The 26,477-nt window shown below is 33.6% G+C and overlaps 1 protein-coding gene across 1 annotated transcript in view; it reads right to left on the reverse strand.

Moving 5' to 3' along the window:
- Positions 1-26,477, reverse strand: part of ASCC3 (activating signal cointegrator 1 complex subunit 3) — a 329,628-nt gene that overhangs the window by 82,380 nt on the left and 220,771 nt on the right. Inside the window, exons 30-35 of the mRNA XM_049771320.1 lie at positions 19,006-19,143; positions 18,807-18,927; positions 17,882-18,014; positions 13,364-13,489; positions 964-1,075; positions 284-418 (exon numbers count right to left, since the gene is read on the reverse strand). Of these exons, the coding sequence (XP_049627277.1) occupies positions 284-418; positions 964-1,075; positions 13,364-13,489; positions 17,882-18,014; positions 18,807-18,927; positions 19,006-19,143 (765 nt within the window). The remainder of the gene's footprint in view (positions 1-283; positions 419-963; positions 1,076-13,363; positions 13,490-17,881; positions 18,015-18,806; positions 18,928-19,005; positions 19,144-26,477) is intronic.

Consider the following 26,477-nt stretch of genomic DNA (forward strand, 5'->3'; position numbering starts at 1 on the left):
GTTTATACTTATTATCCTGGTTTAAATATTTTCAGTGTCCCTATCTACAGTCCAAGTTTGGGAATAAATTATGTAGTCACAGATCTAAAGGAAACCTGGTCCATATATGTTGGTTGTAGTGACTTGTTTGACAGAGGGAAGAACAATACTAACAGTGTCTCCCAAATTCAAGAAGAACTAAAGGCAGCAATTTAAGACCCAGACTGAAAGAGAAAGTATGAAAAAAAAAACAACCATGCTAGTCTTTGATAATTAAAATATGCAATAATATTGTGAGACTCACACTAAGAATCGAAAGCAATTCCTCCACACCACAATCAGGTTTCAACCGCTCCTTGAACATTTTAACAGTTTGGTGCTTCAGATAGTAATAAGAGGCAATTCGACCAAATGTCAGAGGTTCAATGCTCCGATTATCCTATTTCAAAAGAAAAATGAAATGATATACATGGAAATTACAATAGAAATACATACATGAACAAAATGAACAGTTCATCTACCAATTGCTATTTCAACAATTTAGTTAAAAGTTTTCTTATCAGGGGCCGGTGAGGTGGCGCTAGAGGTTAAGGTGTCTGCCTTGCAAGCACTAGCCAAGGAAGGACCACGGTTTGATCCCCCGGAGTTCCATACGGTTCCCCCAAGCCAGGGGCAATTTCTGAGCGCTTAGCCAGGAGTAACCCCTGAGCATCAAACAGGTGTGGCCGGAAAAAAAAGTTTTCTTATCAGGGGCTGGAGTGAAAAGGGCATTTACCTTACATGTGGTTGAACCAGGTTTGATCCCTGGTATCCCAGAACTGTCCCCAGAGCCTGTCAGGCATAATTTCTGAGCACAGAGCCAGGAGTAACCCCTAGCACCACCGATATAGCTCTCCCCAAAAATGTTTTCTTATTATTAGATGTTAAAGTCCTGTTTTAAAAAAGCCAATTAATCTTTTCAATAGAAAAATATGCAAGTCATACCTCTCCAATTTCAATACAGTAGGAATGTTCCAATTCAATCAGGGACTTTTCAACCAGATTGGACAGAAACTTGTTCACAGAATCATGGCTTACGTCAGTCAAATTGTAGTAGCTAGAAAATAAAATCAGTATGTACTTCAGATGAAAATTATCGCTTCATCTTTACGTTATTCTTTTCACAATAAAAAAAAACCCTACATTTACAATAAATTGGAAGAATAAAAGAATGGAAACTACCATATTTTCTGTTTGTTTCGTTTGCTTTGGGGCCACTTATGCACAGGGATCACCCTCTTTTATCTCTCTGGCCCAACATACCATTCCTTTTTTAAAGTTCAAAGCCCATAGCATAAGATTTGATGAATCAAAGAATAATATACCAAAAATATGTAAGACAATCAGAAAATTTCAGCATCATGTTAAAAAACCGATTCTAACTTTGTAAGATTAAAATTGACATTATTTCAAGATTATCCAGCAAATTAACACTAAGCACTAGATTAAAAAAGGACAAGATACTTTTAGAAAGATGATAATATACACTGGTCTGAATAAAAAAAAAAGAAAAAGCCAAAAAACAAAGATGTTAATGCAAAATAAAGGGGTACAGTTATCTTTGATATAAAGAGTCCTTCAGTCACTTAAAAATCTCATAAAACTATTAATTTCAGGGGCAAAAAAAATTTTATAGCAAATTTAGTCAATCATTCTTTTAGATTATAAGGAATATAGGAAGGAATAATATCAGGCTAACCAACCATTTTACACAAGCAGCAGTAAAATCATAGGTATGCCTCTGACTATTTTCCAAGTATAAAGAATAAGATTATGTTTTTCACTCGAATGTTCTTCCTTCCTGTAAATTGAAGAGGTTTTTTTTTTTTTTTTTAAATCCTTAAGATCACAAGAAAGCTCTAAGGAGAAGTGAGGGATCCCAAAGAGTGAGGGATGGCCCTCATTCAAGACAGTCTTGAATTTCTGATAGGTGAACCTATCTATGTTCAACAGAGAGGAAGCTTCTTCTTCCATCCTAACCAGGGACAGGACTAAGAATGTTTACAGCACAAATTCTCATTAACACTCTACTAAGAGGGGTTACCACACTGTCCAGGTAGTCTGGGGAAAAATGTTAACAATTTCAAATGAGAGAGGTTAAGTTCAACTATGTCAAGAACAGTGACAGTTTTCTTAACTTAGTAAGATCAATTTGAGGGGGTCAGTATAGTATTAAATATATTTCAAAATACAAAAAAACAGAACTTAAGATAATGTCAGAAGATACTTTCATTAAAAAAAAGTTAAAGTTAGCATAAAAGGCTAGTGTATACTCAAATATAAGAGTTTCTACTGAATAAGAATTAACTGCAGGTTGGTTGTTTAGGAAAATAAGTATTTATTATAAATATATGCCAAAGGTTTGAATTTTCATAAAAAGGAGAGAGATAGTATAGTGATCAAGGTGTTTGCTTTACATATGGCTGACTCGGTTTAATCTGCATCACTACTTTTGGTTCTTTGATTACTACCAAATAATCCTAAACATAGAACCTGGTTAGTAATCACTGAGCACAGGTAAAAGCACACACGTGTGTATGGTTGTATGTATGTTTGTGTGTGTATGTGTGTGAGACAGACAGAAACAAATAATAAAAGATACTTCTAATTTTAGTCTGCCGAGAAATTGTTTTCTGAAAATATTCTTATCATACACAGACCAAAATATAAAAATTTTATCAATGAATGGATATGTATTGAAACAGTGCTCTTATCCATGTAGACAAAATATACAAATGTATCCAGACATTCTGAAAGTAAAGAACTTGTATTAAAAACTATTAAAAAATTTTTTTGTTTATTCCTGAAAAATGACTGCGAAGAATTTTTAGTTAGAATGATTTATTCTGTTTTAGAGGAAAGATAAAAATTCTGGACAGAGTCCCACAACAGTTCCCCAAAGTAATTATTAAAAATATTTTCCACATTTAATTTCCCCCAACAAATGACATTTATCAAACTTCCTGCAATATACGTATTTACTTTCTATTTACATTCTTTTTGCTGATTAGTAAAGCCCTTACATTTTCAGTGCTATTTTCTGTTGTCTAAATTAATATATAATCAAGAAAACTATTCCTAAATTTAAAACACTATTAAAATGTGCCCAGCACTCTGAATAAGTAATACTATCTTAGAAGAAACTACATGCAATTGAAATTATAGAAAGTACTAATGAAAATATCATAAAAAAGTTAAAATTCCATTTGTTTATAAATGTAGTAGGCTACAAAGAAAACCCCTCAAGAATGCTGTTAGTAATTACCATATGATCTCCTACAAATGCACCTACAAAGCAAACTTTACCACTGTATACTTTAATACATAGTTATGGCAGAGCTGACAAACATTAAGTAAACCAAATGGTAATTATTTTTTAATTATGGCTTTTTAGATAGTGATTTTACTCAATGCTTCACATAGTGACAAGATATATCCTAATTGGTTATTATCTCTTCTAAAGCTTATCAAAGTCTACTGAGACATTTTAGATTGTGGTTTTATCTCAGGTACATCAGAACACATAAAATAAGTTGTAAAAGAAAAAAACAACTAAAATATCTCTGAACCCCAATAAATTATCTAATGATTATACCAAAATACTCAAATTTAACTTATTAAAAATCGACTTATTTCTGAGTAGAAAGTCTCCTTTAATGAGTTTTAATATAGTACTCATTTGTCTAATGTGCTCACCAAAAATTTTATTTATATACAAAGAAATATAAAAGTCAAATAACTTAATACCCAAGTGATTGAATATCAATCAATATCTCTTTAGGTTTTAGATATAAGAAGATAATGGGAAATCTAAAAAATGCCTAAAATGTTTTTCTTCAGCTAATTTAAAAATATATTTTATTAATATATAAGACATATATTTAAATATATTAAAATATACAAAATACATATATTTAAAATGTAAAGTGACAACTAAAGTGACAGCTTCTAAAAACTTTTAAATTTTTAATTGTTAATACCAATCATTAAAAATTTTCTCTGCAGTCAGTCAATAAGTACTAAAATGTGTCTATTATTGTTGATGATATAACTTCACTGATTTCGATCAAGTACTATTTTCTATATTTGGACTCAGAGTCTAAGATTTCTTAAAACAATCCTTATAAAATTAATCCTTATAAAAAGTAATGCTACATATTGGGTATATAACTTGCAAAGCATAGTGAGATAAAACTAAACATAAATAGAATAATTTTTAGGCAAAATAAATTTTTGAGATTATAGGTACTGATAATTTTTGAGAAAAAGATAGATTTATTTATGATACCTTGTCGAGAAATTATCAATGACCCTTATTTCTCTAATTTTAACCTTTCAGTAACCATGTAATTTCTAGTCCAAATAATTACAAACATTTAGTTTAAAAGATTACATATCATTAACTTAAGCTATCATTTACTTAAAAAAGCTGTCAACAGCTGACTAAAAAGGTATATTTGGAGTTGAGCTCTGCATAGTGCAAAATATATAATTTACTGGTTATTTAAATAGAAATATTACCTAACAGTTTAATTACAGATAAAGGATACAATGTAGTTTCATGCTCACTGCATTGAATTATCAAGTCATTATCCTCCCTTTGCCATAAACAGACAGCCTACCTTTTTTGTCAGCATGCTATTTCATTTATTTCACAGAGAAACCCAGTCTCACAATAATTGACTTGTCAGAGGCTCTAATTTATGAGGCTGAGCTCCGTAAGATTTCTCTATATTGGACTCAACCTGCACACAAGCAGGGTTGAATATTTACAATGCTGTTAACAGGTGCTGAGTTGTTTAATGATTCTAATAGCCAGGAGCCTACTGAGAAAGTCAGCGGGATCACAATTACAGGCTGTTTGAACACAACAATTACTAGTCCCCTGGGAGGTGTGAAAGTCAAAGGCAGTTTGATACTGACAGCATCTAGCACATGGATGAGACAAACTAACTTCTATTAAACAGTCCAGTGGGGAAAAGTCAGAGCAGACCTCTCCCTACCATAAAATTTTACAAAGCCATTACATTTAACCAATCAAAAAACAAAATGACTTAAAATAATCTTTAAGATGTCTTATTAAATGACAAACAAGAATACTACACATAAAACTTCAAGGTACCTTTTAATCTTTTCTTTCCTTTATTTTTTTTTTTGAGACCAAAGTGAACTCTCTCACTAGTTGTAAAAAATAGATTTTATTGTAATGCGAATGTCTAAGACAAAGTTCTATCAAATAGTTTGGATTTAATTTGATTAGTCACAGCCATTTCCTATTTGGTTCATATAAACCTGACCACAGATCTCACTGGGAAATTTTTCATTGGTATTGAAATGCTGCTGCTAAAACTGTCAGTACTGGGAAGTCATTTGTTACAGCACCATGTTTTTTTATGTTCAGATTATGCAGCTGTAATGACACAAATAATGAAAATAGTTGCAGGGACAGCTGAAACTACCACATTCTATTCCCCCACCCCACTGAAATATTTAAAAGTGTTCTCAGGGGGTAACAGTGAACTGAACATATAAATTGAAACCAGAACTCAATTTGTAATTAATGTACTGTATTTCACAATACACCATGACATAAGTTTATAGATAAGCAAACTAATGTACCTACATATGTTATACATATAAAATACATTTGCACATATATACAAAATATACACCTCTTATTCTTCCTCTTCCTTTTCCCTCCCATCCTAGAATATAAACAATTTATAAAAAAAATCAAGTAAAAATAGTAGCTAGATTAACTGTCAATATAAACTTGATTTTTGGTACTAGTTTAGTGGCGGGACATTAAAGTGGTATAATTTAGAAATGGAGGTTGGGAAAAGAGATTATCTTAATTTGCAAATGGTCTTTGTCTTTTAGACTTTAAATAAAACTCAGTTTCTCCTTGCTTCACACTACTACACTACACTTGTCACCCAACCAGAAGTCAAATCTTAACTGATGGCACTGAAAAAAAGTATTAAGGACAAAGTAAATCTTTATATAATACAAGCTCTTTACTTGAGATGATTACTTTAACCATCTTAAAACTTTTACCAGATTTAAAAAGAAATATAATATATTTACTAATATGAAGAATTCCTATGCTATTCTCTGCTTTCAGCCCTGGGAATAGGTGATGTTTACACAGACATTATTAAAAATAACTAAGTAGGGGGCCGGAGAGATAGCATGGAGGTAAGGTGTTTGCCTTTCATGCAGGAGGTCATCGGTTCGAATCCCAGCGCCCCATATGGTCCCCTGTGCCTGCCAGGAGCAATTTCTGAGCCTGGAGCCAGGAATAACCCCTGAGCACTGCCAGGTGTGACCCCCCCCAAAAAAAAAATAACTAAGTAAGATCAATCAGCAAAAAACAAAACAAAACTATACAATAACAAAACCCTACAGAACTTGACAACAGCAGACTAAATAAGAATGTAAAAACAAAAGTTAGGGGACTAAGAGATATTACGGGGGCAAGATACTTCCCTTATATGTGCTAACCCAGATTTGATCCCTGGCATTACACTACATATTGTCCTTTGAGAACCATAAAGAATGAACTCTGAGCACACCTGGATGTGGTCCAACTACCTTCCCATGCTCCAAAAAGATAAAAAACCTTTAGGAACATTTCTTTATTTTTATTCAAATAAGGTTTAGATGTTAAAACAGGTAATTTTTATATCAACTGAACAAAAATATAATACATTGAGAATTAGTATTGCATAATTTCCATAAAGAACATTTTTCCTAGAATAGCACTGAGAAGTCAAGTGGTTAAGATATATGAATCCTATCTAAGGATGTGAATATTCCTTGGAATTGGCTGTTTTAGAATTCAATACTATTCATGCTATTGCTCTGGTCTTGATTCTTGTAGATTCTAAATACATAACACAATTAATTACATTAATTATAGTCATTAAATAACTACCGTATATTAAATACTTAAGATTTTTACCTGTTTTATTGTTGGAAATTGGTACCTTTTTGCCATCTCCTATATTTGTCAACTACCCATCTCTTTCCGGTATCTATGAGTTTTGCTTTTCTCAATAGATTACAGGTTACTGTATGTGATAATTTGTTGTTTTGTCTAACTTTTTTTTTTAAGGGTTTTTGTGTGGACACACCTTGTGATGCTTAGGAGTTTCTCCAGGCTCTACGCTCAAGGATTATTCCTGGTAGGTTCAGGAGACTATTTAGGGACAGCACCATACCTATTGTACTATCCAAGCCCCTTTATCTGACTTATCTTACTTGACTTAGTGACTTCAAAGTTGGTCCAAGTTGCCAAAACTGGCAGCAATTTATTTTCATTTTACAGGTAGGTGAATATTTGTGGTGCATGTGTGGTTTGAGAATTTTTCTAACTATTATCCATCAATGGACAATGTAGCTTATTCCCATGTTTTGGCTTCTTTAAATAATGCTGCAACAAATACGGCATTAAATATTTATTTTAGTTCTTGGGGTCACACACAGCAATGCTCAGAGTTTACTTCTGGCTCTGCAATCAGGAATAACTCCTAACAGTGATCTGGGGGCCATACAGGATGCTGGGGATCAAACCCAGGTCTGGTGCTTGAAAGGCAAGTGTCTTAACTGCTGTACTGTTTCTCCAACCCCACCAAAACTATTATTTTTTGAATAGGTATCTCACTTTTTTTAGATAGACACGTAGAACTGAGTTGGTGTGTCATTTGGTTCATCTATTTTAAATTTTAGAGAAATCACCATACTCTTCTTCCTAGTGACTACACTGACTTACATTCCCACCAGTAGTGCAGGAGTCCCATTTTTTCCCCACATATTTAAAAGTATTTTTTATGGTTTATCTTTTTTTTTGATAGTCATTAGAACTGGTATGACATACTGCTGTTATGATTTGCATTTCCCTGATATTTGGTAATACTAACCACTTTTACATGGACGTGATGGCCAAAGGATTGTTGTTCTGAGTCACACCCAAAGGTGCTTAGGCTGTACTGGCTCTGTGCTAAGGAATCATTCTTTAACTCCTGGTAGAGCTTGTGGGACCATATGGGATGTTAGGAATTAATCTAGAATTGGCTGTTTGCAACGCAAGAACCTTACCCACGGCACTAACTTTCCAGCTCTGAATGTTATGGTAAGACACCTGCCTATTTGGTATTCAATTGTATGAATTCTTCATCTACTTTTTATGTTAATGCCTCATAAATATCAAGTTGCAAATATTTCCTCCCATCTGGCAGTTGACCTTTCATTTTGTTGATGCTTTTCTTTGCTGGGTAGAACCATTTTTTTAGTTTGTTATGTGTATTTACTTATTACTATGTTTATTTATTTAGCTCTTGTGTTTGCTTTTGATGTCATATCCCAAAGTTTATTGCCAAGACTGATGTTCAGAAACTAATTATGTATGTTTTATTTTCTTCTAAGAGTTTTATGGGTTTGGGTCTTATGGTCACATCTTTAATTTGTTTTGAGTTACTTTTATCTATGGTATGGTGGTCTAAATAAATATAATATATCCTATTGATCCCATTTAATTTTCTCCTAGCTGAATAACTGTCAGGAAAAAGATGGAATAATATGAACCAAGAAATTCTTGCATATTCACAAGGACTGTAATGTGAGTAGAAGTTACTCTAAGCCATAAATACCTACGAATCCATATATAGAAGGCCAGTATAATTTCTTCTATGTGTATACATTCCTTTAAGATTTCATCTTTGTAAACTGCAAATTTCCCCCAGAAAGCTTCTTATTATTCCCCTAATTAATAGTTTATTATAATTACATGCAGATTATTTGATCATAATATTATTAAATAGAAGACTCTTTTTTAACCAGAGCAAGAGGGAACAATGCCTACTCAGTTCCCTCTCAGTGGGACTCTATTCTGATTGGTATCTCCAACTGTGTTCTTGGCACATTTTGCTCTCATGATTGAAAAAATGTAAACACTGGATACTTCTCTATTCCCTGAATTTAAAGACATAATGCATTTTATACATATTAAATAAACCTATCTAGTTATTACCTTTAGAATAATACATTAAATGCCTGATCAATACTATCTGGTAAGTTTCAAATTAGGGAAGATTGAGGATAGATTCAACATAGATGAAACAGTTGAAAAATCAAGGAAGCAAGGAAAATGAAAAATTTAAAGAGTAAAATTGAATTCTAAAGTCAAAGTATAAAAATATAGAGTAATAATATTTATAAAAATAAGAAAGATTAAAGGAAGATATTTGATAAATATACTATTAAATTCTAGATGTGCTGACGTTTTGTATTTTTATTTTTTTGGACCACACTTGGCAGTGCTCAGAGGCTACTCCTAGCTCTGCTCTCAGAAATTTCTCCTGACAAGCTCAGGAGACCATTTGGGATGCCAGGGATTGAACCCAGGTCGGCCATGTGCAAGGCAAATGCTTTACCCATGTGTTCAGGCCCCATGCTGACTTTTAAATGATACAAAAATCATGTGAAACATTCAGCGGCTAGTAGAGAATCAAAACTACAACTTAGACTATAACTTGACATAGATAGGAAATAATATGGTAGGGTTTTTTCATCTCAGGTGGAATTTAAAATATAAAAGAATCAATGGAGAGGGATTTTATAACATCATGCAAGAGTACAATAACAGTTTTTCTGGCATTCTTAACTAAAAAATAGCAGAACTTGAGGTTAGCCAAATGCATATAAAGAGAGTAATGATAGATAGTGAAAAATTAAGAAAGTTAACACAGATCAGAGTGAACTATGTGTAGAGAAAAATTAATAAAATTTTGGATATTAAACTGGGTCTTGAACTGTAAAATGATATGAGATGACTTTGTACTTTGAATAAAACCAATACATAGTTAATAACATTGTATAAATGTTGATATCCTAAATTTGAATTTTGATCTTTTAAATTTTGAACACTTGAGAATGCTTATTGAAGAGTATGGATATACAGAGTACCTCTTTTTTCTGTTTTTCCAGGTTTTTAAAGAAGTCTAACCTTTTACAAGTAAAAAGCTAAAAATTTAGAAAAGAAAATATAGGTATAAATTCCATTTTATCTATGGATTCAGTAAGAAAGCACAATTTTCTAGAGAACTCAGTTTGCTTAAAAGAATGTTTACCTTTCTTACTAATTAGAAAAGCTGACAGAAATGACTATGTCTCTGAACTAGACTCTAAGGTGATCTAGGCCCGCAAAAAGTGGAAGGTAGTTAAGACATAACAGTTCACTTATTAATGTTAATTATGTTCTCCATAATTAATACAAAACTTTGAAAGACTTTTATTTGCAAATTTCATTCTCAACATGACCTAAGAGAAAGGTAGGCTACTGATAACTTTCCAGATGAAGAAAGTGAAGTTGGGTGAGGTGAATTAAGACCACAAAATTATTAAGAGCAGCGCTGATACAAGAATCAGTGTTCTTATTTTAGATTCAAGCTCTATAACATTCACTCTTTCTTAGAAATAAAGGAAATGAAATATTCATATATACACATAAGTCCACATTGAGTTTTTCCCTAACCAAAAAAAAAAATTGAGTCAGAGAATTTTTTAAAGCTCTGGGTTTATCACAATGTAGTCAAGGGACAAGAATAAATGATTTTAAGTTTCTATTCTCCATTTTTCAATATCAAACAATAAGTAAACTAAATTATATTTATAATCTATTCTAATATATGATTCTACGATTCTAATTCTTTGATTTATTTACAATAGTAAATTTATAGTTATGATGACTATCTCACAAATTCTGCATTTATAGTCCAAAATTATTATTTTGCTTTTTGGGCCACACCCCATGACACTCAGGGATTACTCCTGGCTATGAGCTCAGAAATTGCTCCTGGCTCAGGGACCATATGGGACACCAGGGATCGAACCAAGGTCCGTCCTATATCAGCTAGCCCTACTGCTGAGCTATCACTCCGGCCCCATATATTCCAAAATTATTTTTACCTAATCCAGAAGCCAATAAAATTGCATAAGCATAGAAAAATGATGTACTAGATTAAAGTACTACTTATAAAATTTGAGTTTAGCTGAGAGGAAAGAATTTCTTAAAATACCAATATTAGGGGCTGGTGCCGTGGCACAAGTGGTAGGGCGTCTGCCTTGCCCATGCCAGCCTAGGACGGACCGCAGTTCCATTTCCTGCTGTCCATATTGTCCCCCAAGTCAGGAGTGATTTCTGAGTGCATAGCCAGGAGTAACCCCTGACTGTCAAAGGGAGCGCCTTCCCCCAGAAAAAAGATACCAATATTAAACTTGGCAAGATTCAAAAATAACATTTTTATTATGATCTCTGTGTTTTGGATCTTTCAATGAGTTTCACTAATTCAGATTCATATTTGAAACATTAATTTTTTTTTTTTGGTCACACCCGGTAGCACTCAGGGATTCTCCTGGCTCTATGCTCAGAAATCACTCCTGGCAGGCTCGGGGGACCATATGGGATGCTGAACCACCAACCTTCTGCATGCAAGGTAAACGTCTTACTTCCATGCTATCTCTCCAGCCCCTCTTTGAAACATTCTTATCTTCAATTCTAAAGTCATTCTGATCTAACTAGGCTTCTGGATGAAAATGCCTCCCCATTCCAACTTATTCCCTACCATAGTGTCATAATTACTGAAACAAAACTGAGAAGTGATAAACTATGTTTAAAAGCTTCCAATGGTTGACCACAACTAACCAAACTCTTTCGCATAGTCTAGAGACCATTTTTCCTCTTTAATGTTTGGTCTTTCTGGTCAAATCTGGTTTACATTTCTCTAAGCCTGTATATGTGAAATTTCTTAACATTACCTAAATACTCAAGTAGTGAGAGCTTTTGGTTATTTAAAGTATCTTTTTTCCTTTTTGGGCCACACCCTGTGACACTTGGGCTATGCACTCAGAAATCACTCCTGGCTCGGAGGACCATATGGGATACTGGGGGGATTGAACTGTGGTCTGTCCTAAGCTAGCGTGGGCAAGGCAAACGCCCTACCACTGTACTATTGATCTGGCCCTGAGTATTTTTGTGGAAAACGAAAAAAGTAAGGTATTAACATCAAAAAAAAAAAAAAAAGACAAAAAACAAAAACAGAGATGGGGAGCAGGAAGACTAATCTATGGTAGAAGTTTGCCACAAATAGCAGGGGATTGCAATTAGGGCAGAGAAGGGACCACCTGTGACATTGATAATTGGAAACGATCACTCTGAACAAAAACTGGTCGCTGAAAGGAGGTGAAGAGATATGCATGATCCCCTTTCAGTAACAAAATTGCAAACTAGTGTCTACATGGGAAAAAAGGAAAGAGTGAGTTCAAGAGAGATAGCGTGCCAGAAAGAAGAAAAATATCTGCCACAGAGGCAAGCAGGGGAAAGAAATTAGGAGGAAAGAAAGCAAATTAGTGACATTGGTGGTGAGAAATGTGCACTGGTGAAGGAATGGGTATTAGATATATCCTTTTTCCACTTTAGAAGATAGACCTAGAGATGCTGTACAGTCATCTTTATGACTCAGTGTTGAGTAGAGTCCTAACCTAGACTGTTAGGACTAAAGATATTCCATTTTCATTCCACCAACTTTATTTTCCTCAAGTTTAGTTCTCATTAAGTCTCCTGTGTGGGGCCAAAGAAACAGTAGAGCAGATAGAGTGCTTGCTTTGCATGTGGCTGACCTGGGTTTGAGACCTTTCGTCCCATATGGTCACATGAACAAGCCAAGAGTAATCCTTGAGTGAAGAGCCAGGAGTAAGCCCTGAATACTGCTAGATGTGGCCTCAAAACTAAAAAAAAAAAAAAAAAAAAAGTCTATGCATCAATCTAATTTTAAGACTTAGCAATGATCTACTTTTTCTCTAGATTCCAAGCAGAGTCAAGTTAGTCTCTCCCATGGAATTGAGCACATTCCTAATTGATGTCAGATATTTTGTCTCCTTTACTATAAAGTATATTCTAAGTATAATATAACTTAATAACTGAATATGAATATTAATTTCTCTTCTTTTTCTTGTTCTTGAGCCATAGCTAGTAGTGTTCAGGATTTACTCCTGGCTCTGTACTCAAAGATCACTCCTGGTGGTCCAAGGAATACTGGGGATCAAACCTTGATTGGCTGTGTGCAAGTCAAGTGTCCTACCTGCTGTACTATTGCTCAGGTCACAGTTATTAATTATGAACATCATGATATAATGTGACTATGTCAGACATCCCATGATTTTCTGGAAATATTATATATCTAAAATGTCTAAATTTTTGACATTTTACTTCATTCAAGGAGTGCTATTTTTGAACATATTTTCTTTTAGTACAAAGCTGAAAGACATGTAGTTGCTCTATGCATACCTGGGATTCATGATCAGACGTCGGAAAAAGTAAGTCCATGTGATATAATCCATAGCATCTTGCTTAGAAGTTATTGTGCCACCAGCAATCTCTGCATTTAAATGGTCAGCAAGCACACCTAACAAGCTAGACAGTAAAAAAAAAAAAGGGCACACAGAATAGATGAACATATAAGACAATAACCATTAAATTAAAACTTTTTGGGTTTTTTTTTTTTGGCCATACCTGGGGGTGCTCTACATTCAAAAATAACTCCTGGCAGGCTTTGAGAACCATATGGGATGCCAGAGATCAAATCCAGATGCATCCAGAGATGGCCATATACAAGGCAAACACCCTACCATTGTGCTATTGCTACCACCCCAAATTAAAACATTTTATGTTACATAAGTAAAACTCAGATTTGACAGTTCATACCTACAGTTTCACATTTTACAAATCATTTTTGGGATATCACTTAATATTAAGAATAAACTTTTGACAGTAAGAGAACTAGTAAGTTTTAGGAGAAGATGAAATAACACAAGAGCAGACAACAGATGATACTCTTCTGAGAGCAGATTAGAATAAATTTATGGGGTGTGGGTATAATTATGGAGTAAAACTGAAGTGGAAGAGAGAAAAGCTTGAAAGAAAGAGATGATAGTTATAACAGGCAAAGATATTCCTTTAAATCATTTGATGAGTATTAATCATTGCTCCTATAAGGTAAGGTATAACATCAAAATTAGTTGACTTTTTATTGCAACAAATAAAATTATGTGAATTACATAAGCATATTGGACCACAATGTGAACATATTTTTTAAATTATTTTTATATTTTTTAATTCATTTCAGTTCTAACCTTAGTACAGTGACTTATGTTTCCAGTATAATACCTACTAGAAGTGATAAAATTAACATCTATAGAAATCCCTATCAAAGGGAAAACTTCCAGTGTTTAATCATTAATTATAATGTTTAAAGTAGAATTTTAAGTAGAAACTTTTTCTCAGGCTAAGGAAATTCACTTAGGCTTCTTTTTTTTTTTTATATGTGGTATAGACTTTTTACAAATTCCTTAAAATTTTACATTTAGAAAAAGCAGCAGGAACCCCAGCTCAGAGCCAAGACTGGTAGAAGCCCTGAAAAATAGAGAGGTGAGTGGCCCTTCCCCGAAGGAGAAATCTAAGCTGAGAGGCGAAGCCCCTTCTCCACTGAGGGAACTTGGGCTTTTCCTGCCCTGAGACTCAAAAGCAGAGGAGCATAGCAGCTCTGCTTCACTCCAAGGCTGTGCTTATCCTCTAATCAAACACCAGCACAACTTGTAGGAAAAAAAAAAAACCTGCAAAGGACACTATGGAAAAGCATTATAGAACACCACCATACTTAAGAGAATAAAGATGATGGATCTGAAGACCCAACAAGTACTAGCCACCTTCATAGCCTCTCTGCAAAAGGCTTTAAGAGAGGAAATTTGGACGATGTTTAAGAACCCAAAGAATCTATGGGACAAACCGAAAAAACCACAAATAAGCAAGAGGACATGAAAGTAGAAATAAGATAACTCCAAATGGGGCCGGAGAGATAGCATGGATGTAAGGCATTTGCCTTTCATGCAGAAGGTTGGTGGTTCGAATCCCGGCACCCCATATGGTCCCCTGAGCCTGCCAGAAGCGATTTCTGAACATAAAGCAAGGAGTAACCCCTGAGAGCTGCCGGTTGTGACCCAAAAACAACAACGACAACAAAAAGAAAACTCCAAACAACCCAGGTGCCCAACAAAAGATGAGTTGCTAAAGAAACTGTGTGGTACATTTACACAATGAAATACTGCACAAATGATAGGAAAAATTAATGCATAAAATTTGCCTATACATGGATGGACATGGAGAGTATTATGCTGAGCAAAATGAGCCAGAGAAGGAGGGTAGTCTCATTCAACTGCAGGATATAAGAAAAAAGCCAGTATAGCATTAACATCCAGAGAAAAGAGAACTGAATGCCAGGAGCTCAGCTAAAGTAATAACACAATGACAACTACCATTATAATGATAGTGAAGGAGTGAAGCAGAATGTTTGTCTGAGAGACCCGTGTTATGTGGGGGAAGAACACAGGGGGACATTGGTGGTGGGAAGAACACAAAGGTGAAGGGTGGTATACATTTTATGACTAACTGAAACTCCAGAATGAAAATTTTTGTAAACATGGTGATTAAATAAAAAAATTTAAAAAACAGCAATATTAGTGTTAGGGTTAAAGTTAGGGTTAGGGTTGGTTAGGTTTAGGGGTATGCTTAGGGTCTGGTTAGGCTTAGGTTAGTGTCAGGTTTAGGTTATAGGTAGGGCTATTGTTAGGGTTAGATGTGCATTAGGGATTTGGGTTAGGGTTAGAGCTAGGGTTAGTGTTAGATACAGGGTTAGGGTCAGGTTTAGATATTAGGTTTAAGGCTAGGGTTAGGTTAGGAATATATTCAGGATGAGTTAGGATTATTAGAGTTTAGGGTTGGGGTTAGGGTTACATTTAAGGTTAGGATTAGTTTTAGAGATAGGGTTTGGACTAGGGTTAGGTTTAGGGTTACAATTAAGGTCAGTGTTTAGAGTCAGTGTTAGGTTTAGGATTTGGTTAGGGCTAGAGCTATGGTTAGGTTATGGTTAGTATCAAGTTAGGGATTACAGTTAGAGTTAGAGTTACAGATCGGATTAAGTTGAGGGTTAGCTATAGTGTTATGGTTTGGGATAGGATTTAGATTTTGGTTAGGTTAATGGTGAGGGTTAGGGTTTTTGGGTTAGGGTTAAATTTAGGGATCAGGGTTAAGTTTAGGGTTACAGTTTATGTAAGGGTTAAGTTTAGGGCTAGGGTTAGTGTTAGTTTAAAGTTATGAATAATGTTATGGTTAGGTTTAGGCTTAGGGTTAGTGTTAATGTTAGGTCTAGGGTTAGGTTTAGATCAGGGATAGAGTTATGGGTTTGGATTAGGTATAGGATTATGGTTAGAGCTAAGGTTAAGAATTTGTGTTAAACTTAGAGTTTAGTTTTAGGGTTAGGGATAGGCTAAGGGTTAGTTTTAGGAGTAGGGTTAGGGTTAGAGTTAGCTTTAGGGTTACGTTCAGGGCTAGGTTTAGTGTCACAATTAGGTTTAGCGATAGGTTTAGTTTGAGTGTTACATTTAGGTTTAGAAATTAGGGTAAAAGTTAGGTTTAGGATTAGGGTTAGAATTTGGATTAGGTTAGGGCAGTGTTAAGTTTAGGGTCATGATTAGGTTTTAGTTTAGATTAGGGTTAGGGTGATGGTTAGGGTTAGTGGTTATGATTAGTATTAGAGTCAGGGTAGTGTTAACATTAGAGTTAGGGTTATGGAAGGGTTAAGTTTAGGGGTTAGTGTTTGAGTTAGCTTAATGTTACTGTTAAGCACAAGATCTAGGGTATGGTTAGAATAAGGTAAGGGTTAGGTTTAGGGTTAAAGTTATAGTTAGGGCTAGTTGTAGGTTTAGGGATAGGAAAAATCATTTTATATTTATGAGCTAGGCTAGATTCTTTTTTCTGTTCATATGTTTTCAAGTAATGAATCATATTTGAATACATGAAAAAATCAGAAATACACAATTTTGAATTTGATATGTTATTGCCAATGTTTTGCATAGAATTATTGCTTTTATAATTCATGAGACATTGGCTTGTTTATTTTTTATTAAATTTTAATACCTAGATATTTTGGACTCATAATAGTTGCAAGTATTCTCATATTTTCTACTATTAGGTTAGTTAATATATATATATAGTTAATATATGTATATATTTCTTCCTTAAATTTTATGAAAAATTCACTAGCAAAGCATCAGAAGTTATTTTTATGAAAAGATTTAAATTCTTTTTGATTGTTTTGACAGATAAGGAACTAATGATATTTCCAACATCTTTTCTGTCAGCTCTAATTATATTTTAAAAATAATTTTTGCAATTAAAAATTATATGCATGAAGGTTTTATTATTTTAATATATGTACATTTTAATATGCATATGTATAGGGCCTCTCAAAAGGTGCTCTGGGAGCCACAGGGCTTTTTGTACCAGATGATAGGGCTAGGACTCAACTTGTGGCCCTATGACTGCAGTACCAAAGATCACCCAGGATACCAGTGGTGCTCAGAGGCCTTCAGAGCAGCACCTGAAGATCCACAGGGACCATGTGAGACTAGGGACTGCACCTGTGTCAAAAATATGTAAGTTAAGTGGCTTAACCCTGGTATTATCTCTAGCCCCTTGTGTCAATATCTAAAGCACCATTTGCTTCCTGAGTTATCTTTTTCCTTTTGTCTTATTTTATTAATACTTAAAGTTTATCCCCGGAGCTAAAAAATTGTTCTTAATATAAATTATAAATGAACGGTGTCTTACAGTTATAATTAAAGTCAATTTCACTTCAAATAAATATTCTGATCTAGAAGTTTTAATAATTTCTCCCTAATAAAATATAATCACAACATATCAATTTTCTATGACAAGAATTAAACTCAACTAATTTGTAACATGATTTACCTTGATTCTACTGGAAATGGCTCATAAAGAAATTTTTTATAAAAATCTTTCTTTATGTCATGAACAAGAATTACAGCTTTGCCTTGATCATCAAACTGAGGCCTCCCAGCACGCCCCATCATCTGTAGCACATCTATGAAAAAAGGACAAAAAAGTATTCATCTATGGAATGAAGCTGAAATTTAGAATTATAGCATGTCAGTAATATGAAACAATGCAAAAATATTATTTTTAAGAGATATGTTCTATATTTTGATTCCTAGGTTGAGTTCTCTAAACATTAGCTTTCCTTGAGAGATAATCATTGAAAGGTTAAGTGTTTTAAAGAGTGACTACTTTAGTTACATTTGGAAAAGTAAACTATATATATGAAAATATCTTTAGCAGAGTTTTCTGACAAGTTTTCTGACTAGTATTGGGTTCCCCCTTCCTCCTCTATGATGTAAACTTTCTTCTACTTATACTGCAAGAATCTCTCAGATAAGTAATAATTTAGAAATATTAATTAAAAATTAACATATTTATTCACTGAGTAGAACATAGAATATACTTGTCTCCTCAGAATTCACTAAAAGCTTTTGTAATGTTTTGAATATGTTAATACACTGTTCATGCACCAATTGTAGCAACAAGCACTTTGTTTCTAAAAGGTCATGAAGTATCACTTTTAGTAACCATGATTAAAAATATAAATATCTCTAATAGCTATTAATCAATAATTTCAGTAATTCATGAATTTGAAACCTTTAGCTGTACTCTGTTCTTTGACTAAGTGGGTATAAAACCAAATAACAATACCTAGATTATTTACCATAAAAACAAAATTTCTAGTTCACTTATCCTATGTTCAAATTTCTCCAATTTAATACATGAAGTATTATTAAAACTGAAACAAGTCTAATAAATAAAACATTTTAAAAATTACCTGTAATGGGAAAGTCCACGTAACGTCTTGTTTTCCCATCATAATATTCTGTTCCTTTAATGATTACTAAATGAGCTGGAAAGTTTACACCCCAGGCTAATGTACTTGTAGCAATAAGAACCTAAAAAAAAAGGTATTGTTCATTTGCATTTACATATATATTACATTTTAAATCATCTATTCATGAAAAAATAAATACCTGAACTTTGCAATTTACAAATAGTTCTTCTACAGTTTTCCTGTCCCTTTCATGTAATCCAGCATGATGCATCCCTATGCCAAAAGCAAGTGTCAGCTTCAGGTTGGAATCTCTTACTGTTCCGATGATGTTCTCCATCTGCAAAGAAAAACACAATTTTAAGAAGCAAATATGCCAGTATAAAATTTTCATATTAAAACTAAATTTAGTTTACTATTATATAAGCATAAAATATAGGGCCCCTATTTAGAATTATGATTTAAGTTAAACTACAATTAAAGTGAAAACACTTCTGTAAATATCTATTGTGAGTTTATGTTTGTATTATCTGATTTTTTTTGTTTTTGTTTTTAGGCCATACCCCGTGACACTCAGGGATTATTCCTGGCTATGTGCTCAGAAATCACTCCTGGCTTGGGGAACCACATGGGCCACAGGGGGATCAAACCACAGTCTGTCCTAGGCTAGTGCATGCAAGGCAGATGCCTTAACACTTGTGCCAGCACTCCAGAACCTATATTATCTGATTTTTATGCATCGAGGATAAACACATGAGTAAATAAAATATCTTCTTCTTCTTCTTTTTTTTTTTTTTTGGTTTCTCAGCCACACTGGTGACTCAGGGGTTACTCCTGGCTATATGCTCAGAAATCGCTCCTGTCTTGGGGGACCATATGGGACACCAGGGGATAGAACAGCAGTCCATCCTAGGCTAGCGTGCACAAGGCAGAAACCTTAACACTTGTGCCACAGCTCCAGCCTCTTTTTAATGAATAAAACTATAAAAAGGAATATAATGTAGCCCAGATTTTAAATATCTTTATTCTATCACAAAACTTGGTAGATTATCTTCCCACTGACAAAATTTCAAAATAATATAAAGTTGCCTAACAAGTTGAATAGGTAAAATCAAAAATTTGTTATCATATGTCATGTCCCAGCAATTGCATTTCTAGATCTATATCTGAAGAATAAGTTTATTTAGTTTGCATTGACATTATATATTATATTTGTATTAAATATTATATTTAGCATGTGTTATATCTGTATTAGTTGGTCTATTCAAATTTACTTATATTTCTTATGAGCAAAAACCACTCAGTAATTTCCTTATTTATTTTATTTGCTATAATCACCTAGAATTTATCCATGTTTATCCATTTACTTCTCAAAAACACAATTTTATCTTTTTTTCAATGACAGAGTTGTTAGAATAATGGTTATAATTAAAAACTTTGATAAAGTATTATTTCTTAGTTTCTGTTCAGCTAACATTTACTGTAATGCATAGGTATATTCTAATAAAATTTGAATAAAAAAGGAACAGATTTGAAACATTAACTGTAGAAAAACACATCTATCCTTCTTCAAGCAATGGTCTTATTTTAGTGTGGAGAGAGAGAGGACACATATGTAAGCTGTTGAACCAATTACCTTAACTTAATATAATCTATATTTTTTATATCTTAAATTTATTATACTTAAAAAGCTTTTGTGGAAAGATAGGATTCCATTTAAGCAGACACATTACTCTGTGCCTGAAATACATTCCAGGCAGAATATAACTCAGTGAGTTGATGACAATCCTGGCTCCAAAAGAAAGGAGGAGACCAGATTGGACAAGAATGAGCTAACAGATTGTGCAGCCCAATTCGGTCCCTTTGAGTGTGATATATTGTTTCAAGATGCTAAATACTCATACTTTCCCAAAGCATATCTGTTGTGCTGGTTTTCCCATTTTCACAGAATCCTCATTATCAGAACTCTATAGTCTTTTCAAAGCACATCAGACTCAGACCATATGTCACAGAATAATGCTTATTAATTGTCAAAAATGCACAATAAAAGATGCACTATACATAATGAAAGTTATAGAGACTTTTTCTTGTATAAATAATTAAATATAACACATCCAGCAGACATTAAAAGAAGTTAAAACATTTTTATAATGAGCAAGTATTCATTCTTAAAATATACTTTTGCACAATAAATCCATAGAGTGAAAGTAAATAAATAAAATAAGAAAGCACTTCAGAATATCCCATTGATCTGCTAATTGGAAATAAAAAATGAAATGAAGTGATCAAAGATATGTCTCTAAATTATACTAGTATTCCTTATAGCATACTTTTGTAGGCTCTGCTGAAGCAACAAAACACCGCAAAATTAACAATTAATATTGTTAAAAGTGCTTAAATATATGAGAGGCATATATCAAAAATAAAATAAATAAAAAGTAACATGTAAATTTCTGCTATATCTGCCAACTAAATACATTTTCAAGGTTAGTTTTTCATCTTGGCCTGATTCTTAATGATAGCCACACCAAAGCTACAGAGTGAGATACTACAGATTTTTCCTTATTAATGTTTGTTTTTAACTTAATTCCTTTGCTATTAATAGGATGTCACAGAATAATTTCCTTCCTATTTATTTTTGATTATACATTTTATATATATTCTTTCATTTTTGAAGACTTCTTTTTTTTCATTTTTGTTTTTGGGTAACACCTGGCAGCCCTCAGAGGTTACTCCTGGCTCCATGCTCAGAAATCGCTCCTGGAAGGCTTGGGGGACCATATGGGATGCTGGGATTCGAACCACCATCCTTCTGCATAAAAGGCAAATGCCTTACCTCCATGCTATCTCTACGGCCCCATTTTTGAAGACTTCTGGTTCCAACATATACTTGGAGAACAGTTTCATATATTGAAAACATTTAAAATGCAAATAAAGGGACTGGAGTGATTGCACAGTTCATAGGGTATTTGCCTTGTAAGAGACCAACCTGAGTTTAATCCATAGCATCCCATTAGGTCCCCAGAGCCTTTCAAGAGTTATTCCTGAACGCAGAGCTAGGAGTAACTCCTGAATACTACTGCGTGTGGTCTAGAACCAAAGTAAAAGAGGTGGGGCAAATAAAGCAGGAGATGTCAGAACTGAATTTTTTATAGCAACAATTATAAATGATAAATACTACTAATAGTAATCTTATCTGTGAAGGACTGTAAACAAAAGGCAATAAAAATATTAAGTCCAGAGGTTTTAGAAAAAAGAATCTGTTTATAAGGTCCTACTAAGTATTGTAGTATAATGTAATGGCAGCAACACTAAACTCTGTTCTGGCCTGCTCTTAGTACTTTAAACATATTAACACATTTAATTCTGACAGTATTGAGAATAAAGGATTATTATTATCCTTTTATAAGTAAAGTGATAAGGATCAGAGGTTAAACAATATGATCACAGAGTCAGGATCAGTCAGCTCTAGATGCTCTTAATCACAATGCTCTAATTACTACAAGAATCAGAGGAATACTTCAAACCACTAATTGAAGTAAAAGTATTTTCACTAGCTTAGGGCTGAGTTTTGTTTTAATCTATAAGTTTAAATAAGACTAAGATTTAAAATAATGAGTAACATATTACTTCACAGCTGAGGATTTCACAATTAGGACATCTATTTTTAAAGAATATTTAAGTACTCAAATCTCTCTGCATAAAAATAACAGATATTTATGATTATCCTGTTTTCTAAACTATTACTTTTAATGACGGAGAATGGCATAGATCAAGCCATTTGTTTTTATTTGACATTTTAGCTATAAACTTTCTCATTCTCCATTATGCTTCTATTTTCATCAAGTATTCTTGTCTCCAACGTTGGCTTTTTCATCTTCTCTAGTTGGTTTATTCCATATACTTTGTGACAGGGTAAGTAACCACTGGCTCTGTGTCCGAATCTTATTTTTTTCACAAATACTACTAATATCTTATCTGCTTATCCACTTAACTTGCTCTGTGTTTTGGGAAACTCACTTTATTATTGTTTCTAAATTTGTAAAATCTAAATAATAAATACAGCTCTCCCAGAATTCATGACTGAATGAAATAAATGTCTCTACTGAACTATGAAATACTGTCTAAATATAGTAATTATTATTAAGCACTAAAAGTTTTGCCTCCTGCTTTGAAAAGCCATGATATGATAACTACTGAAGCAAAAATAAAATATAACACCCTTATATCTTCAAGCCGCTCTTAATTATACAATTATTCCATGAGGTCCAAAAGAGTTAAAATGTCCAGTGCTCAGCAGATCTGTAGAGAATAACTATTTGACACTAAATATTCTTAATCTAATCTTTTTTTTTTTATGGATCAGTTGTTTAGAGTTCTGAGAACTATCTAAACAGAAAGCACTATGGATGGAATTTTTGCATTATGAACCAAATTCAAATTCAACCCTACTTATAAGGTCAACCAAAATTAGAGCAATATCTCTGATGTATTCTTCTTTTTGTTACCTGGATATTATCTAAAAGTGTGAAAAAAGAATCAAACAATTGTGCAGCTAACTGGCAAAATACAAAAGGGCTTCCAGGGGAAGAGTGTAATATTATAATCTTTAGTCAGGTTATGCTTTCCCTTCCCAGATATGCCTCTCTTTCATGGTACAAGTGAAACAGGAAGACACTGTTCTCAGTTCAGCTAGTAAACCCACTTAGAGAATAGCTGTTCGTTCTGCTCTTTTATCTTTGAGTTATAGGTTGGCAACTATCCATATCTAGCACTATTCACTCCTGCATGTTAGATCAGACTGCAGAATATCTGGTAGAAGTCAACAGACCATACTTGCTAGGTGTTAAATGACAATATTAATGAAGTTACATAACAAAGCTTATAGTAGTTGTAGTTCTTTTTGCTTCCATTTCCTTCCCTTTCTATAAATTTACTATTCAATTCATTCCAAACTGGCTTCTGTTCACAACCTGTCACTCACTCTGCTTGCCAAGTTTGTCCAGTACGTCCAAGTGCTAAATCCTGTGAGTGTATCACGACTCTCATCTCATTCAATTCCTATTAACATCTGATGTAGTCAAGCACTCCTTCCTTCATGAAGCCCTCTCCTCTCTTCTAGTGTTCTAGGACACTAGAAGTCTTTTTGTCACTTCATTTTCACAGTGCCCTTTGCCAGCTCCTCATTTTCTACATAAGTCTGAAATGGCAGAGGCCCTTAAAACCTGCTCTCTAGATCCCCATATTCTCTGTTGAGGATCTCACATGCTAAGGCTGCTGTTATGCTTATTCTATGCCGATACTCTCAAATTCCTATGTTCATCTCACATCTGGGTTTTGAAGGCCTCATATCTAATTGTCTTGTACATCTAATTGAAAGTCTTGGTCATACAGATTAACATGTCTTCAATACAATATTTTTATTTATTTATTTTTTTGGTTTTTGGGCCACACCCAGTGACGCTCAGGGGTCCCCCCCTGGCTATGCACTCAGAAATCGCTCCTGACTTGGGGGACCATACAATATTTTTAAAGTTTAAACTTCCTCTTTCCTTTCCATTCTATATTTTAGTTCTACCCCTTTCAATAAAATGACACCATTATTTACACAGATGTTTAGTGTATATAACTAGAGAGGCATGATTTAGCTAGCTTATTTCCTCCAGCCTTACATTACCCTCCATTATTGAATGTGGAATTGCTGCTTATAGGTAACTTTTTTATTTAGTTTACTTGCTAGGAACAATTAAAAAGAGACTGCAAGAGAATCAGAGGGTGACCGGATAGAACCATGGAATCTGGTATTAAAGGATTAAGTGATAAAATTTTAAGTGATTCTGGTCGGGTGATGGTCTTTTGGTGAAATGAGAAAAAATGTGTTATTAGAAGAAAATTTTAAAATAGTTTTAAAGTGGGGGTATAAATGAAGATGGATGACAGGCTGCAGTGGACCTTTGCTATTTATGGGCAGTCTGTCCCTGAAAAATCTCTTGCAGTAGAGCCCAAAGGAAGAAGATGTGTTCTAATTTTTGTAAAAGCTAGGGACTGAAGCTCAGGTCCTTTTTGTCTTCGAGGTGAAACGTAGAAAAGTGATGCAAAAATTAAATGGTGAAAAGTAATGTCTATCAAACTAAAAATCCAAATATCCACCAATGTCTGAAATCACAACTTAAGTTCTCCTAATGCTGAATATGAAAGGAATATAATTTTGGGGGCTTTCCCATGTTATGGCATGATTTCACAAGAATGACCATTTGGAAGGTATTTCTACTTCCTAATGATTAACTCTGATACTTAAGTAGACTTAAGATAGATGGCTAATTCATTTTTGTCTGTGCAAAGAAATGATGTAGCATATATTACAGATAATCTTCCTCACTAATATTCTCTTTCCACCCTCTTCTGATTTGATTTAGATTTTCTTTTCTCCCCTCCTGATCCCTTTTCTATGTTTATGGACTCTTCTAGTGGAAGGTCATTTAATTGCAGAATGAGTTGGATGCTATCCTATTCCACAGGCACTTTTTTTCCACAGCTCGCACGATAACTTTTGCTGTGTATACCCTGCCTCCTGTGAAACTATACTAGAGTCCTAATTAGTGTACCTAGGTCTGCCAAAGAACACCAATCTAGTGCACAATTTAAAACTACACAAAGAACAGCAAGAGGAATGGAGCTGGATCTTCTAGCCAAGAAAAAACAGACAGGATTAAGGTGCTTTTAAAAATCTATTTTAAATTATTTATGAAATTAAAATATAAATACCTGTTTATAAGATTAATTCTTTAATTTAATTTCTGAGATGGGTTGGTGAAAAAAATGCTTAGAAATCACATTGTTTTTGAAAGTCCTATTTTACCAGTTGGGGGTGGAAATCTACAAAGCAACTGGAAATATATAAGTGAATTCTATGGTTCTAATTATTCTTTCAGATAATTTTTTTGTTCTGAGACAGAGAAGTGATTCTATTAAATGAATGGACTGACCACAGTTCTTTAACCCTTGTACATTAACCCCCCTCCAAGAATAGGATTCTATTATAGCTTGGAAGAGCACATGAGGTTCATATTTGATATTAATGTGAGTCACAGATGTGCTAAATGCAGTCTATATTTATATACTTGGATAAAACATCTAAAAGTATGTTCAGTAGGTATGTACTTTGTACCTTGACTTCAAAGAAAAATCTTCATTTGAAACACTTTTAGGAATGAAGCATAAAAAAAAGAATGGTCCTGGGTAGATGGTACATATGAATAAAATTGCCAATAATCAATATGTCTATTTTTCAGCATTTGTTTTCTATAATACTGCTTAGCTCTAAGTTATTTGAACATATTATGAAAACAATATAGTTCTTCTTGGTAAAACTACTTTCTGATCTAAAAATTATTATTTAAAATCAATATCTGGTATGCACATATTAAGTAATGAAATCTGAAAGAAGACAATAACTTTCCTTTTTATCATTATATTATAGTAAATATTTTATTATTATTAGTGATTTTCTTTCTTTTTTATTAATATCTTTATTTAAACACCTTGATTACAAATATGATTGCAGTTGGGTCATGTAAAGAACACGCCCCCTTCACCACTGCCAACATTCCCATCACCGATGTCCCAAATCTCCCTCCTCCTCACCCCACCTCGGCCTGTATTCGAGACAAGCTT

The sequence above is a fragment of the Suncus etruscus genome, chromosome 4 (assembly GCF_024139225.1).
Source record: "Suncus etruscus isolate mSunEtr1 chromosome 4, mSunEtr1.pri.cur, whole genome shotgun sequence".
NCBI lineage: Eukaryota > Metazoa > Chordata > Mammalia > Eulipotyphla > Soricidae > Suncus > Suncus etruscus.